The 13,683-nt window shown below is 44.6% G+C and overlaps 1 protein-coding gene across 2 annotated transcripts in view; it reads left to right on the plus strand.

Annotated features, from left to right (window-relative positions):
• Positions 1–13,683, plus strand: part of cacna1ea (calcium channel, voltage-dependent, R type, alpha 1E subunit a) — a 131,443-nt gene that overhangs the window by 36,034 nt on the left and 81,726 nt on the right. For both annotated transcript variants that reach the window (XM_072699682.1, XM_072699681.1), the window contains 2 exons: positions 4,263–4,369; positions 5,184–5,323. In XM_072699682.1, the coding sequence (XP_072555783.1) occupies positions 4,263–4,369; positions 5,184–5,323 (247 nt within the window). The remainder of the gene's footprint in view (positions 1–4,262; positions 4,370–5,183; positions 5,324–13,683) is intronic.

Here is a 13,683-nt window from a genome sequence, read left to right on the forward strand (position 1 = left end):
TGGTGGGGGAAGTTTATCATTGAACCAGTTTGGGGGGGGGGGTCTGTACCAGGACCTGGGCTCTTCAGAGTGGAGGAGACACTTCTTGGTCACCATCACAGAAACTTAAAAAATGCAGCATTTACCTACAAATATATATTAATTCATTCTCCTAGAGGCACAAACCATCATTATTGTTGTAGCACGTTTTGCTTATATCATGGATATTGGATGTATAATGTGTATATGAAATATTTATTTACCCTATGCGGATATGGTATTAAACATTTTGGAAAAAGGGAAGCCCCTCCCCACCCAAAAAAGGAAGGCTATAATTTCTGCCTATCCTGGGGGGCTCCCTGCGTGCAGCCGGGGTGCAGATGCCCCGGCTATCAGTCATCATTACGAGTGACACCTTGCCGAAGTCCAGCGGCTGCCCAACAACGAGGGCTCGACCCGACGCGATGGGGTGTTTATCCACACCCTGGGCACAGCTGACCTTCCACTGACCTTGTCCGGCTCTGACGCCCTGACGGGCCTCTGGGGGGGTGTGGGAGCTTGACGTCAGGCCGGAAGCGCTGTTTCCGTCTGCTGGAGAAACGGCATTTCTCCAGAACCAAATGCCAGGACAGCAGGATGGAATCCCAGGACCCAGCTAACGTGGTTAAAGAGCTAACTGGTTAACCGCTTGGTGAAAGGCACGGGTGACGAGGTGTTTTGGAAAGCCCACCCCTCCACCCTCCCGTTCGTCTCACTTCGCCTACCTCAGCACGCCAGCGAGCTGTGATTTTAATGCAATTAGGCCTGAATCCAGCATGAAGGTAAGATGGCCGCTCGCGCAGACGATAGCCATGCCGCACCCCATCCCCGCAGCCGGCGCTATTTTTAACCTGGGCTGTCAGCGTGAGGCGCCGATCCCAGAAGCCCTTATTACAGGCCCCCTTTGTGAGCAAACGGCACCACTTTCACTGACTCAAATGGGGGGGTATTAAAACAGAAGCGGCCGTCATGCCCCCCCCCCCACATCTCCAGGTAAACCTCCCCCTGTTCCCTCCAATCGGCATTAGCGGACCTCAGAACGCCAGCACACACGCGCCGGTAATTCAGTAACAAATAGAATTAATAAAAGGAGGACTGGGCTGATTCCTGAGGTTGTTACGGTAACATGAGGTGGCGGGGGGGTGGGGGCTGCAGTACATCTGTGTCTTATTAAATCTCTGACTTTTGGCTGAGCAGGGAGAGAGTCTGTTGCCGTGGATACGGCTCCTCCACCTCGAGGACCGTTGGTGGTCCTCCACACCGGCACCTGCTGGTGTGTCTGAGGGGGATGTGGGGCCTGGCTGCAATCCAGGGCCGTAACTGGAAGCACTGGTGGGGGGTGGGGTGGGGTGGGGATCCAGTCAGTGACCAATAGGGACGCATGGTTCACCCGCATCCCACTGGATAATTCTTAAATGTTGTTTAAATATTCTCAGTCCTGTTGTGTACTGGTAGCATGAGTGCATGTTTAGTTTTTTCAAGCCTTAATAAATTGGGAACAAGATGTTTGACGATCCTTCCTGTGATCCAGGATTTAACACATCCATACGTTTTATTTATTTTATATATACAGTGGTACCTCAGAACTCGAACTTAATCCGTTCAGAACTACGGATCGAATCCTAAAAAGTTAGAGTTCTGATCGAATTATCCCCATAGGAAATAATGGAAAACCAATTAATTGGTTCCCGGTCCCAAAATATTACACCTAATTTTTTTTTTTTTTAGCATTTAAACACAAAACAAGAGCATATACTGTACTTAACACATCTAAGCATGTTTATCAAAACAGCAATTTGTAAAGTAAGAAAATAAATGTATCCAAACAATGTGTAAAGTTAAAAAAAACAATGTGTCCTGCCCTGATCGTCCACTCCTTCCGTGTGCCACGCCCCCTCCTTAACTCCGTGTGGAATCCCCGTGTGATCAGCTGTTTCTAGTTGTTGTCATTAGCCCTCTGTATTTCGTCCGCGTTTCAGCTTGTTTCCCCAGTCCGGTCATTGTATTGTCCGTCTGCGTTTTGCCTGCCTTACCTGTAATTAAACCCCGTATTCCCCGATACCCTGACGTCTGCGCCTTTGTCTCCGTTCCGTCCCCGCTCGGCACAACAATATTATTATAATTAAACGTATTAATGGTTTATTATTAATATTAAAATAATGAATAAGAAATCTTTATTTTTAAATGTATTTTATTATATAATAATAATTACTGTTACTGTCTATCATTGTCAAAATGTATTTTTACTGTCTAAATATATGTATTCAGCTAGTGTAAACATGCAGGATGCTATCGCAGCTAATGCATGGCTGAGACTGAAGCGTTACCCTTCGTTTCCGCTGAGAGATGTGCTGCGTGACTCATTTTCCCGCACATACAAGTTATCTTAGGTCGGGGTTCACGGTTTGACTTCTGAGATTCAGATCGAGCTCTAGATAATTTTTTTTCTAACTGGTTGGTTCGACTTTTAATTAAGAAATTCAAGTTTCTTAAAATTCAACTTTGAGTTTGAGAACTGAGGTACCACTGTATTTATTTAGGAGACACTTTTATCCAAAACGGTGTATATCTTCGAGTCAGACAGCAGCATCCCTGGAGCACTTGGGGTGTGCCAACGACAGGATTTGAACTGACAACCTTCCGATCGCCGGCCCTTAAAGACCCACAGAGCCACAAGCCATATCGTGTTTCTGTTCTTAGTCACACTATTTATTTGTTTTAAATCACAGTTTTTCCAGCAAGATTTCCACCTTCATGCAGGATTATGTAAATGTGACTTCCTCAAGATCTCCGCCTCAGCCCTTGTTGTTGCTTGTTGATCAGTCAGCGTCTGTACAGGACCCCGATAACTAGCGAATTCCCCACCCCGACTGAAAGCCGCAGTCAACAGTGGCCCTTGGGAGTGTCCTTTGGGAGCGGCCCTTGGCTTTGGCCCTTGAGCATGGCCCTTGGGAGCGGCCCTTGGGAGTGGTCCATTCGTCGTGCTTAGGGAGAACCTGGGCCCCCTTATTCAACTTTTCCTCACCTCTGCATCCGGCCTCCTCCTCTGCTCCCCGGCCGCAGCTGAGAATGCAGAGGAGGATTCGCGCTCCACCCGCCGCCCCCGAATGCTGTGCGGCTCCCCTTCCAAAGCCGGCCCGCATTGCTGAAGGGTTTTCAGATCAGGTCCGAGGGAGGCGAGCGACGCTGCATCCTGCTGCTGGTGCCAGATGGCTGAGGGGGAATTTTACATATAATTAGGATTATTTTCTTCAGATAATTTTGAATGCACTGTCACGCATTGGTGGTTATTATCCCCCTTTTCATTACTGTTGTAATTTTATCTGCGTCGTTCACTGTGAACCTCATTTAACTCAAACACCTCGATCCTTCTCTCAGAACTAATGCTCAGCGCACCAACTTAAAACTTTCAGCGTGAATTGCCTTCAGACATCAAACTGCCTTTATCATGATGACTCATTGCCATTCCAGTCCGCCCCAGCACAGTGCAGTCCCATCTCAGGTGACGCCCGTCACTGCGCTAATCCAAAGAAAACGTCTTTGCTGTGAAATCAACTGGGAGTGTTCTGGGAAGCGCTATACGGCTGTTTCAGGCACACGGCAGATGTCTCGGCGGTGGTACCCAATTATACTGGTTTTGTCAAGTTGTCCCAGTTAAAAAAATAACCATTGTGGTCTACACAGGGGAATGGGAACATTATGGGCATGAATGAACAGACGATACTCAGAAGACTTTTTGGAACGCTTTGTTAGAAGGTTTTTAAAATCATCTCTTAAAGACCAAGCCGCACAACAGAGCAGCTGGCGTCCAAGCGAAGGTGTAACGCCCCAGATTACGATCGTCCGTGTTACGATATTTTGCGATGGGTATTCCAATTGCATTCTGTTTTTCACTTTCAGTGCATTATTCAATAAATTACAAGAGATATTCAACACTCAACATTCAATTGTAGGCTAAACTAAGTATTCTAATCATGTTTGAGGTAGGCTAGGCTATGATGTTTGTTAGGTTAGGTGTACTGTAGTACTATATTATTAAGCATTTTCACCTTCCGATATTTGCACCTTACGATATGTTTATCGGAACGTATCCCCACTGTAACCTGGGGAGCGTCTGTATATGCTGATGTTTATATTGCGTATACACTTTCCCCTGAGTGAATTGGTAACAAACCCTGATGTTATGTCTCAATGTCTTCCACGTAATCAAACGCAGACTTGCATCCTTGACTCTCTGCTTGCCACTCCGTTTGAGTACATGATCCTATCCACCATCATCGCCAACTGCATCGTCTTGGCTCTGGAGCAGCATCTGCCTGCTGATGACAAGACGCCCATGTCAAAGAAACTGGTGAGGCCACACTTTCCCTAAACGCACCTGCCATCCTCATGAAGGGTCCAGTACAAACCCGAATCTGCATGTTTTAGAGTAGATAGGAACTTTAATTATGAGGGTTTTAATGCAACATTTAACATCTAACAACCGAGAACCAGCCAACCATAATGTGCGCTGGGAGTGCTGTTAATTATTTATCTTTGATTAATTAGTCATGAGTCTCTGAGAATCTGTTCAATAAGTGTTAACCTCAGTGTACTATTTTCAGGATTTTTTACCTAAGTTACACCTCAGTTGATGAATTCCTCTCAGAGGTGAAGATGATTAGATACACAATCCTAGTGATTGCTTTGCACATTATTCTTTATTAATTGAAGATTAATAAAAGATCCGAGTTATGTCTTACAAATTGATTAATATAAGTTTAATTCAAATCTATCCACTTTTGCTTACTTTTTATTAAAGTTATTAGACAATTATTAGATTTATTAGAACGTTATTACAGTTACAAATAAGGAGAACATATTTTTTTAGTCCAAATGCACATCTTCCATCATTTCACCATTGCACAAGTGACAAATTTTGGTTTTGAAAAACTGACCATTTGTCACTATTGAGAAGTGTATTAGGTTCATCAGCATCTTAATCATGTAACTGATTTAGTCAATTCATTTACCTGTAATAACTTAAATTTGTCAAACAGTAGTAACAAGAATATACTGCCATTAATTAAGGGATTACACAATGTACATCTATATACGCAAATCAAATGTAATTCTGAGTCATGGCTTTATCTGGAGTCTGACGGATGTTTTTTTTTTTATTTTAGGAGAAAACAGAGCCTTACTTCATTGGGATATTTTGTTTTGAAGCTGGGATTAAAATCGTGGCCTTGGGGTTTGTGTTCCACAAAGGCTCGTACCTGAGAAACGGCTGGAACGTCATGGACTTCATCGTGGTGCTGAGCGGGTGAGTGGCACACCGCCACAGTTGCCGTGGTTTCCGTATGCTGTAGGGCGTGACTTCACAGGGAAGATAAAGGCCCCTGGACGGCTCATGAATGATTCAGATGCCGCGCGGGAGCTTGCCGACTCAGTAGCGTCATTCGGACTAGAGCACCGGTAGCTATAGCTTTTGATTACACCAGTATTATGTCATTTGTAGCACGGACAGAGCTCCAAAATGTGAGAATGCAATGAGCTTATCCCCAAGGGCCGAAACACAAATCCAATTCTCCAAGTCCTTAGTCAGGCGAGGGTCGATCAAGTACAGAGCGCTGAAGGGAAATCAGGGATTGTAGGTCGAATAAACAGGAAACGAGTCATGCCCAAGCCAGTCCTAAACCAGAACTAATGCTCAATCAGCTACTCTAAGGAGAAACAAGACTCTGCAAGTAAGGCAAGGGTACGGGGGTTTAAATGGCGATGAAGAGACACAGGTGAAAACAGAGATCAAGAGAGTGGAGCAGTGCATTGTGTATTCTGCTGGTGGAAGGGAGGGCACTGACGATGGTGCGTGGGTCTGACACATTGAAGTGTAAATGAAATCTCATTCAAGCGCTTCTCTGCGTCGTCATACTTATTGTGCAGCCATATTCCCTGCCACGGCATATTAAACATTTCTGTCTGGTTGCTGGTGCTTATTAGTCGATGTGTTTTCTAGCTGTGACCATGTTCTGTGAGAGCCGCCCTACGGTGTCGATAGAATGAGTCTGTTCGCTGCGGTTTGGGTATCTGTTCAAGTTGTAATGTCCTTAGATTGGAGAACAGCGTGTGAATTCATTCTAATTGAAATGTGACTCTGAAGGCCCCGAGGACATGGACCCAGCTGCCGTTGTGTGCACAGACACGGTTAGCAGCATACCTACCCCTTACCTGTCTCATCCGCAAAATCAGGAAGAGCTCTTTCATGACGCTTTTATCAAAAGCAAGTGGCACAGTTGGTCGTTTCATTACAATGATTGCAAGTTAAGTACATTATGTTGAGGGAACAAAGGCAGAGATCCGTTTGGGAGCGGTGCCAAAAACATCACTTAGCTACAGACTCGCATCCTCGATTGCTCGGAAACCAGCTAGTGTCCCTGCTTTTCTGTATCTCCCCCCATGCTGTGTTGCCAAAATATCTGTTAACACAAGTTCGGCCCTTATGACTGCAGTATGGGCCACAGACTGTATGAGTCAGGCTCTCCCGATGCTTCCCCTCGTACTACGATGAATTATGAACATATTACACCATGCTGACTCACGCCCGATCTCATTCGCGTGGGTCGCTTCCTTTTCTTTTTGGTTTCTGCTCGCCTGCGCACGAACACACGTGTAAACAGAGAGCAATGGAATATTCATCTATTCCGTAGCAGCAAAGTACAAAGAGACCCGGTCTCCTCACAGAACTGCTATTCATCGTCCCCAGAGCGCGCGTCCTCTGTAGGGGAGGGCTTTGCAGCTCGTTAGCGGTCTGTTCCGAAGACGTTCGTCACATTGCATCAGCTTTATGCTGTGTTATCAGACAGATCATCCCCCAAACATGTGGCATTCTACATTCAAAATAAACACAAGCTTTAATGAAATCACCCAGCAAAGGCTCCCCAAGGCCCTTCTGTAGGTATCAAAGTATTAACTGTTTCCTATCAGTGTGCTAAGCATAATATTAACTATTAGTATTTTAAATATTTAATTATCTAAAGTATAATTGTTTGCTAAGCAGGCAGGAATGGTTGTAATGTGCTATAAGAGACTTTCCAGTAATAGGTTTCTATTGGATAATGCAAATTTAAAGCTGATCGCCATGCCTCCAGATGCTCATTTCGATTGTGTAAAGCTAAGAGAAACAGCACGATCAGCCAATCACACTTCAATATGCATTTGGCGGGAATACCTTTTAAAGGGCCCCCATATTTCAAGCCTTCTTAAAAGCTGACTTGGTGTGCCAGTGCTTCATAATCATAGGATTAGTCCATATAAGGGAAGCTGAGGGTGGATATGCACCTATGGGATATGCAGATTGACCTGCTGGAAGTGGAACCTGGAACGTGGCTGTTGGTATTGAAGGAAAGTTGTTTTTCAAGCAAACTTTAACTGAGAAATTTTAAAATTGGCCCAAATCTCCCAGGTAATTTCCAGAAAGTGAATTGTCTCTCTCGGGCTATTCAAGGATCTTAACAACACTTGGCGGACAGACCGTCAGTGAGAGCAAATGTTTTGCTGGTCGGAAAGGCATCACGTTCCCTGAAGCAAAGGTCTCCGCAGACAATGCTGCCACTGACAATTTCACCTGTGTAACAAAAGCAGTTTTAAGCCTATCGCCTGCACCAGAGCACCTGGGGGCCACAGTGAGCAGGGGACTGTGGTTCCCCGCTAACTAAAGCCCGACAAACACGCTGATCTGAGAGGTCAGGAGACACAATGTCATTTTATTTCAGTGCATCTTAGATGGCGTGTTATTCTTAGGAAGGTAAGATTCATTGTGAAAGGGCAGAGTGAAGGCACGGTTTCATCAAAGAGCAGTCATTTTTCATATCTGCTGCATGTCTACCCAAATATGAAAAGTATTTTCTTACTGCAGACAGTGGCACATAAATTATAAATGTTTTATTGTTTTTATCATTTTATTGTTCCCGTTACAAGAAAAAGTCCTGCCGTCTTTTCTGTTGCATTTCGATTGCAAAGTGTTCCTATATTTATTCTTCAGCATCTGAAAGCTGTATTAAAGGCAATTTCTCATTCCGCACTAAGGGATTCAATAGCTGTTCATGGCCTGTTGCGTGTCACTAGCCATCATTGGTTTGTTCACGGTCCGCAGCTGTAGACTGATGTGAGGGGAGGTGTCTGCTTGATGGGAGCCTCAGGCACCGACGTGACAGGGAATGGAGTAACGGTCTGAAAGCATGGACCAGCGCCTCTTGCTGGAGGTCGAGAGCTCGGTGCCTGCAAGGGCCATGTGTGCGGAATCCACATATATCTGTGGGACACGTGACATGGCCGCCATGTTAGCTGGTGTTTGAGTAAATCTCGGCACGTGACCCATGCTTACGTACACATGTGGAAGCCTTTCAGGAGGGATCAGCCAGGCAGAACTCGTCATAATCACAATTTGGCATCGAGGCTAATCGAATAAGCACCCATGCATGCCATGTATAACACATTCAGTGGGAATGATCCATCCTTCCCTCCGTCCGTCTCCCACCCGCTTATCCCGGTCAGGTGCACGTTGGGGCCTGGAGCCCCTCCCAGGCGGCACAGGGAACAAGGCTTCAGTGGGAATAATGAATATTTAAATGAACATAATGAAATAATATAGCAATAAAAACAGCAGAGGGAAGCAGATGTGCATGAAGCTCCTCTACTCATCTCTTGTAAAAGAGATTTTATATCTCAATGGGACTTCCTGGTAAAATAAAGGTAAATAAATAAATACATTTTGTTTTCCTTCAGTATTAAGCTCATTTTGCAGAGGGTTACAGTGATGTATGAGAACGCTGGAGCAGAGTAATCCTGCTTTCTTTAGCAGAGCTGTTTTCCTCAGTTTGCTGTCTCTCTCTCTCTCTGTGCTTCGCTCTCTCTCTCTCTGCTTCGCTCTCTCTCTCTCTCTCTCTCTCTGCCTCGCTCTCTCTCTGTCTCTCTACACACCAGCCTCTCAGCACCTGCAGCAGAGTAAGAGGTTAAAAGGAGTTTATAATATACCTGCAGTGACACTGATTTCTGACGATTGGATTTTGAAGTATATCTACACGCCCCATCATGGAGATAAAATAATTACCAGAGCTCCCGGTTTAATATTAGCTTAGCGTAATATGACAGGCCAGCGTGATGGTGTACTAGGCCGCCGTGGACTCACACCTCCAGAAGGGCGGCTACGTTCGAGTACCGATTCCAAAAACAGGCAGTTGTTTGGATTGGTGTCCTGAGTGTCCTCCGTACTGGATAACCAGTTATGAACTGTGGATGGACAGATGCCAGTAGTTTTATTTACTGCGTATTAAAAATGTTGTGTCATGTGATTAACTATGGTAAAGTTAAATATACTTATAATTGTGATTCTGTGGCCATAACCAATAAACATCCAGAGCTCTTTTATTTAATTTACTCATTATTATCTGGATAATTTGTTTAATATTTTAGAGGCAGGTATACAGGCTTGATTATTTTTAAGAGCACAGTGTAATATTGATAGATCTAAAATACATCATGAAATACATTTTTGAAAGGAGGAATAACATGTACATGCTTTACGCCTGAGGATTTAGGGAAGCACCTTTCGTTTAGAATATTAAAGGTCATAAATTAACCTCGGCAAAGTGGAAGATTTTCATTTCCCTTTAATATTACACTCTCCTGCATTTTTTCGTCGTTCAGACAGGAGTTTGAGTTCTGAGAAAAAGATGCCAGATGTATTCGGACTGGGCCAGTGTACTGTAAGAGAAAACATGGCTAACATGTGCAGAAAAACATATGCAGGTAGCTAGCTTCTTGTATCTCCTCTCTCTCTGTTTCTGTGTCTCTGTCTTTCTTTATCTCAGACACACTATAGCCACTGTCAGGGCAGGCTGCCTCTTTATTAAGCAGCGATACGACTTCATGAGTTTCACTGCTACTTCTGGATGGGTCATTAACAGCTATCAGCCATTAGTGAGCAGGGGTCTCCTGCCCGGAACTCAGGTGGTCAGAGTAGGGGTACCGTCGCACGCGGCCGGATCTGCCGAAGGGTCACGGACCACGCCCTAGGGGTGCCTGCGGCCCTCTGCAGCTAATTCGCTTATTCATACTCACAGATTCATAGGGATGCAGAGAAGATCTCAGTCAGACAGTGACAACAGACTGAGAGACAGTGAAACAAATAGTAGTCCCTTAGTACCTGATTGATTTCTGTTTTGCTTTATCCAAAACAATTGGCAATTTTTCACATTTACAATTAACTGTTTTATCGGAGTGATTCCAGTGAAGTGTCTAAGGTATATGTTAATACAGCAGATACTGCAGGGTTCCCGCTGTTGGTCTTCAAGCTGTGAGACCTACTTTCAGGCTTGTCAACTTTTGTCAGCTGACTGGAGTGATATTTTCAATTCGAGACAGTCTGCACAAACATTTAAATGTATGTAACAGTTTTATTACCTTGTAAATAGGCTGAAGGGTTTGCAAACTACCCCAACGCTTTTGATGTATCTAATTTTAGGTTTATAATGGAATAATATAGATTTTCAGTAAGATTTCTTCTGTGTGAAAGTCAGAAAGCGTAAGTGTCATGCCAGATTCATGAAAGTTGGCAAACGTGTAGTTCTTAACAAACCGGCTACTGGCTAACCCAGTCAAGCTGTACTTTGAATTGAATCCTCGTATTTTTGGTTCATGAGGCTTTTGAATTAATATATTGCGGAAACACTGCCATAAATCTTTCAACTGCTAAGCATGAGAGGCAGATTTCAACAGACGTCTTGAGTATGAGCTTAGCTACAAGAAGGGCAATTTCCACAGTGTACAGCAGGGTGTAACTGCCTGATAAGTACTGTGCAGTCGGCGGGAGTGGGTGGGTAAATGGATTGGCAATAGTGTCTAAAACCTGTTATATCCTGGCTCAGGACTGTAGTCATTTAAATGTTACTTTGGTCTCTGTAATCTCAGGCCCAGTTGCAAGTGAATGGGCACCCAGAATGTTGAAGAAGAAGAATACCCAGTTACTAATGACATTAATTGGTACCCTTGTTCCAACACAATCCCCTCCCACCTCAACATAGCGCGTGACACTGCAGCCGCTCCTGACGGTGCCCCTCTGTAACGGTGCCAGTTCAGATAATTCTTCCATATTGCCTCGTGTGTCATCGTTTTTGTTTACTAGAGACCGAGATTAACTGGCTGCGACTTTGGGGAAGGCGGCTCTGAGGGTTGCACCAAACCTGGGCTGATTTTTCGCATGTCAATCCAGGTTTTGCTTAGAAAACCTTTAAAGTCCGTTAGCGTCAGCACCTGGACAAACAAAGAAGAAGAGTCGCTCTGGTCGGTTTTGCCGTCGGCTCCAATTGTGCGGGAATAGTGCAGCTGGAGCCAAGCACGTCCATCCTGTGTTACCCAGTGGGTCGCTGGCTGCCTGCGGCCTCTTTGTCTGCCTTCTTCAGCTGCCTCTGCTGGACGCCGGGTTAGCAGAGGAGCCTGGTACGGAGTGGATTACAGCGCCTTCCATGTTTACATTCACAACATTACAATACTGAATACTGAACTCTACAGGACAGAAATGGCATCTGACCTTCACGACATGCAAGGGCACAAAAAGTGCATTTTTCTCCCAGACTTCATTGAGAATTGTGGTGGGAATTCGGCAGGATTTCAGATTACCGAAGATTTTAGGAAAATGGAAAGTGAATCGGGATTCAACACCAATGGGTTGAGATCAATCACTGCTGAAGTCTCCCAGGTTGTTAAGGGGGCACCAGGAAACTATTGTGTATTATGTGACTTATGACTCTGAATAACACATATTTACTGGAGCATATTTTTTGCTGTCTTTTTTTTTACATACAGTATACAGACGCTACTCTACTTACGAACTTTCAACTTACGAACTTTCAGGCATACGAACAAACAGATCTGTAAGTCCAAATTGTGTTCATTGGGCTCCCGCTTCCTGTTCGCAACATCAATTTTTTTTTTCTGCACGTCAATTCTGCCTAGTACAACTTCTGGCCGTTACTCCCGCCGCGCAGCAGCGTAGCGTGCGTACTCCCAGCATCCTAGTTCTTTGTATTCGCGTATACCCTTAAAATGATGCTGAATAACGACTTACGAACATTTCAAGTTACGAACGGCCGTTCGGAACGTATCTCATTCGTAAGTAGAGGAGCGTCTGTATAAGCAACCTTGCAAACCTGTACTGGACAGGCAGTTGGAAGATGGATGGATATATAAGCTATTCTCTTTATATAGCCTAATATAAATAGTTGTATTTTTTCATTCCTGGCAGTGAAAACATATTTTCAAATCGCACCGAGCCACATGAAACCAAGACCAAGAAGTTATCTCCAAACCAGGCTGCACTGAACTCTCCCACAAACATGCAACTTGTGACTTTCTGAGTGTCAGTGATGAAGCTTTGGTGTGTCTCTGACATGTCTGTAAGCTATCGCTGCATTGTGGAGGTTTTCGTGTGGATTGGACAGACAGCTGTCAGGATTATCAGCTACATTGTCTTGTCAGGTTTTCATACCAGGGATATTTTTAAGGCATAAGGGCTGAGAGGGACAAGACAGGCTGGATGGTTAAAGAGAAAATAATGGGCTTGTCTCCATTTTCACTGTCCTACTGTAACTTCATGATGGCATGAACTGTAATGATGCACATCCGGTGATAATCTAATTCCAGTTCACTTTTCTTCATCCTACTCATGTTGAGGTATCACCACTTTGAAGCCAAATGAGTTTGGAGGTGACTGTACCCTTTCCAGAGCCCACTTGTTCAGCAGAGAACATGGTGCACTTCCTTCAACGCTTCTGTCCCTCAACCTGAAGACATGTTCAGCCGTTATCTTGACACACACTATAATTATGCAGCTTTGTGCTTCCTAGAGAGAATGACGCTTTTTAGCTCCTTTGATATGAGATGTTCTGGGAGCCATCGCTGTAGAACCTTAACCTTGGTGCAGCTCTAATGTATAAAGGGTGTCTGTTTGATGATTGACTGACCCAACGCTGGATATTGCCATTCGTGTTTATGGTAACACAGGACACAAATACTTAGTAATAACTCAGTTACTACTAAAGTACAAATCATGAACAAATACCGTAACTGCTTGAGATAAACGGTGTCAATTCATTAATGGTGATCAAACATGACATCAGTATTTTATTCATGACTTGTCCCTTCAGCAGTTCCTTAGTAGTTCCTTCAGTAGTTGAAACTTCCCTTGCCTTTCTACATCAGTCTGTCACCTCACTTCCCCCCGGGTTGCTGTCAATCCCCGTCATGCTGGGTGTCTGCAACATCGTGCCATGACATGCTGAAGCAGGTTTCAGCAACTGTCAGCTCCACTGATCCGGACGGACAAGGCGGGGGTGTCTCGACCCCACGGAACAGTGACCCCATTGGCCTCAGTGTCACCCCAGGGGTGACTCTCTCTGGAATATTTCATGTAGCCTCTCATTCTGTTTGAGTGCTTATAAAGACTCAGGTTTCATGTGTCTTCAGAAGTGTGCATAGTAAGAAACTAAGGCCCTCTTAGCAGTTGGTTTTAGAATGCGTCCTGGGCGATCGAAACACAAGCAGGCAATTGAAACACAATGCCATTTACCCTTCTGTCTATCATGCATCTCCAGGGTGTCCAGCTTACTTCTCATATTCATTACTGCC

This window comes from Paramormyrops kingsleyae, chromosome 15, assembly GCF_048594095.1.
Source record: "Paramormyrops kingsleyae isolate MSU_618 chromosome 15, PKINGS_0.4, whole genome shotgun sequence".
Lineage (NCBI taxonomy): Eukaryota > Metazoa > Chordata > Actinopteri > Osteoglossiformes > Mormyridae > Paramormyrops > Paramormyrops kingsleyae.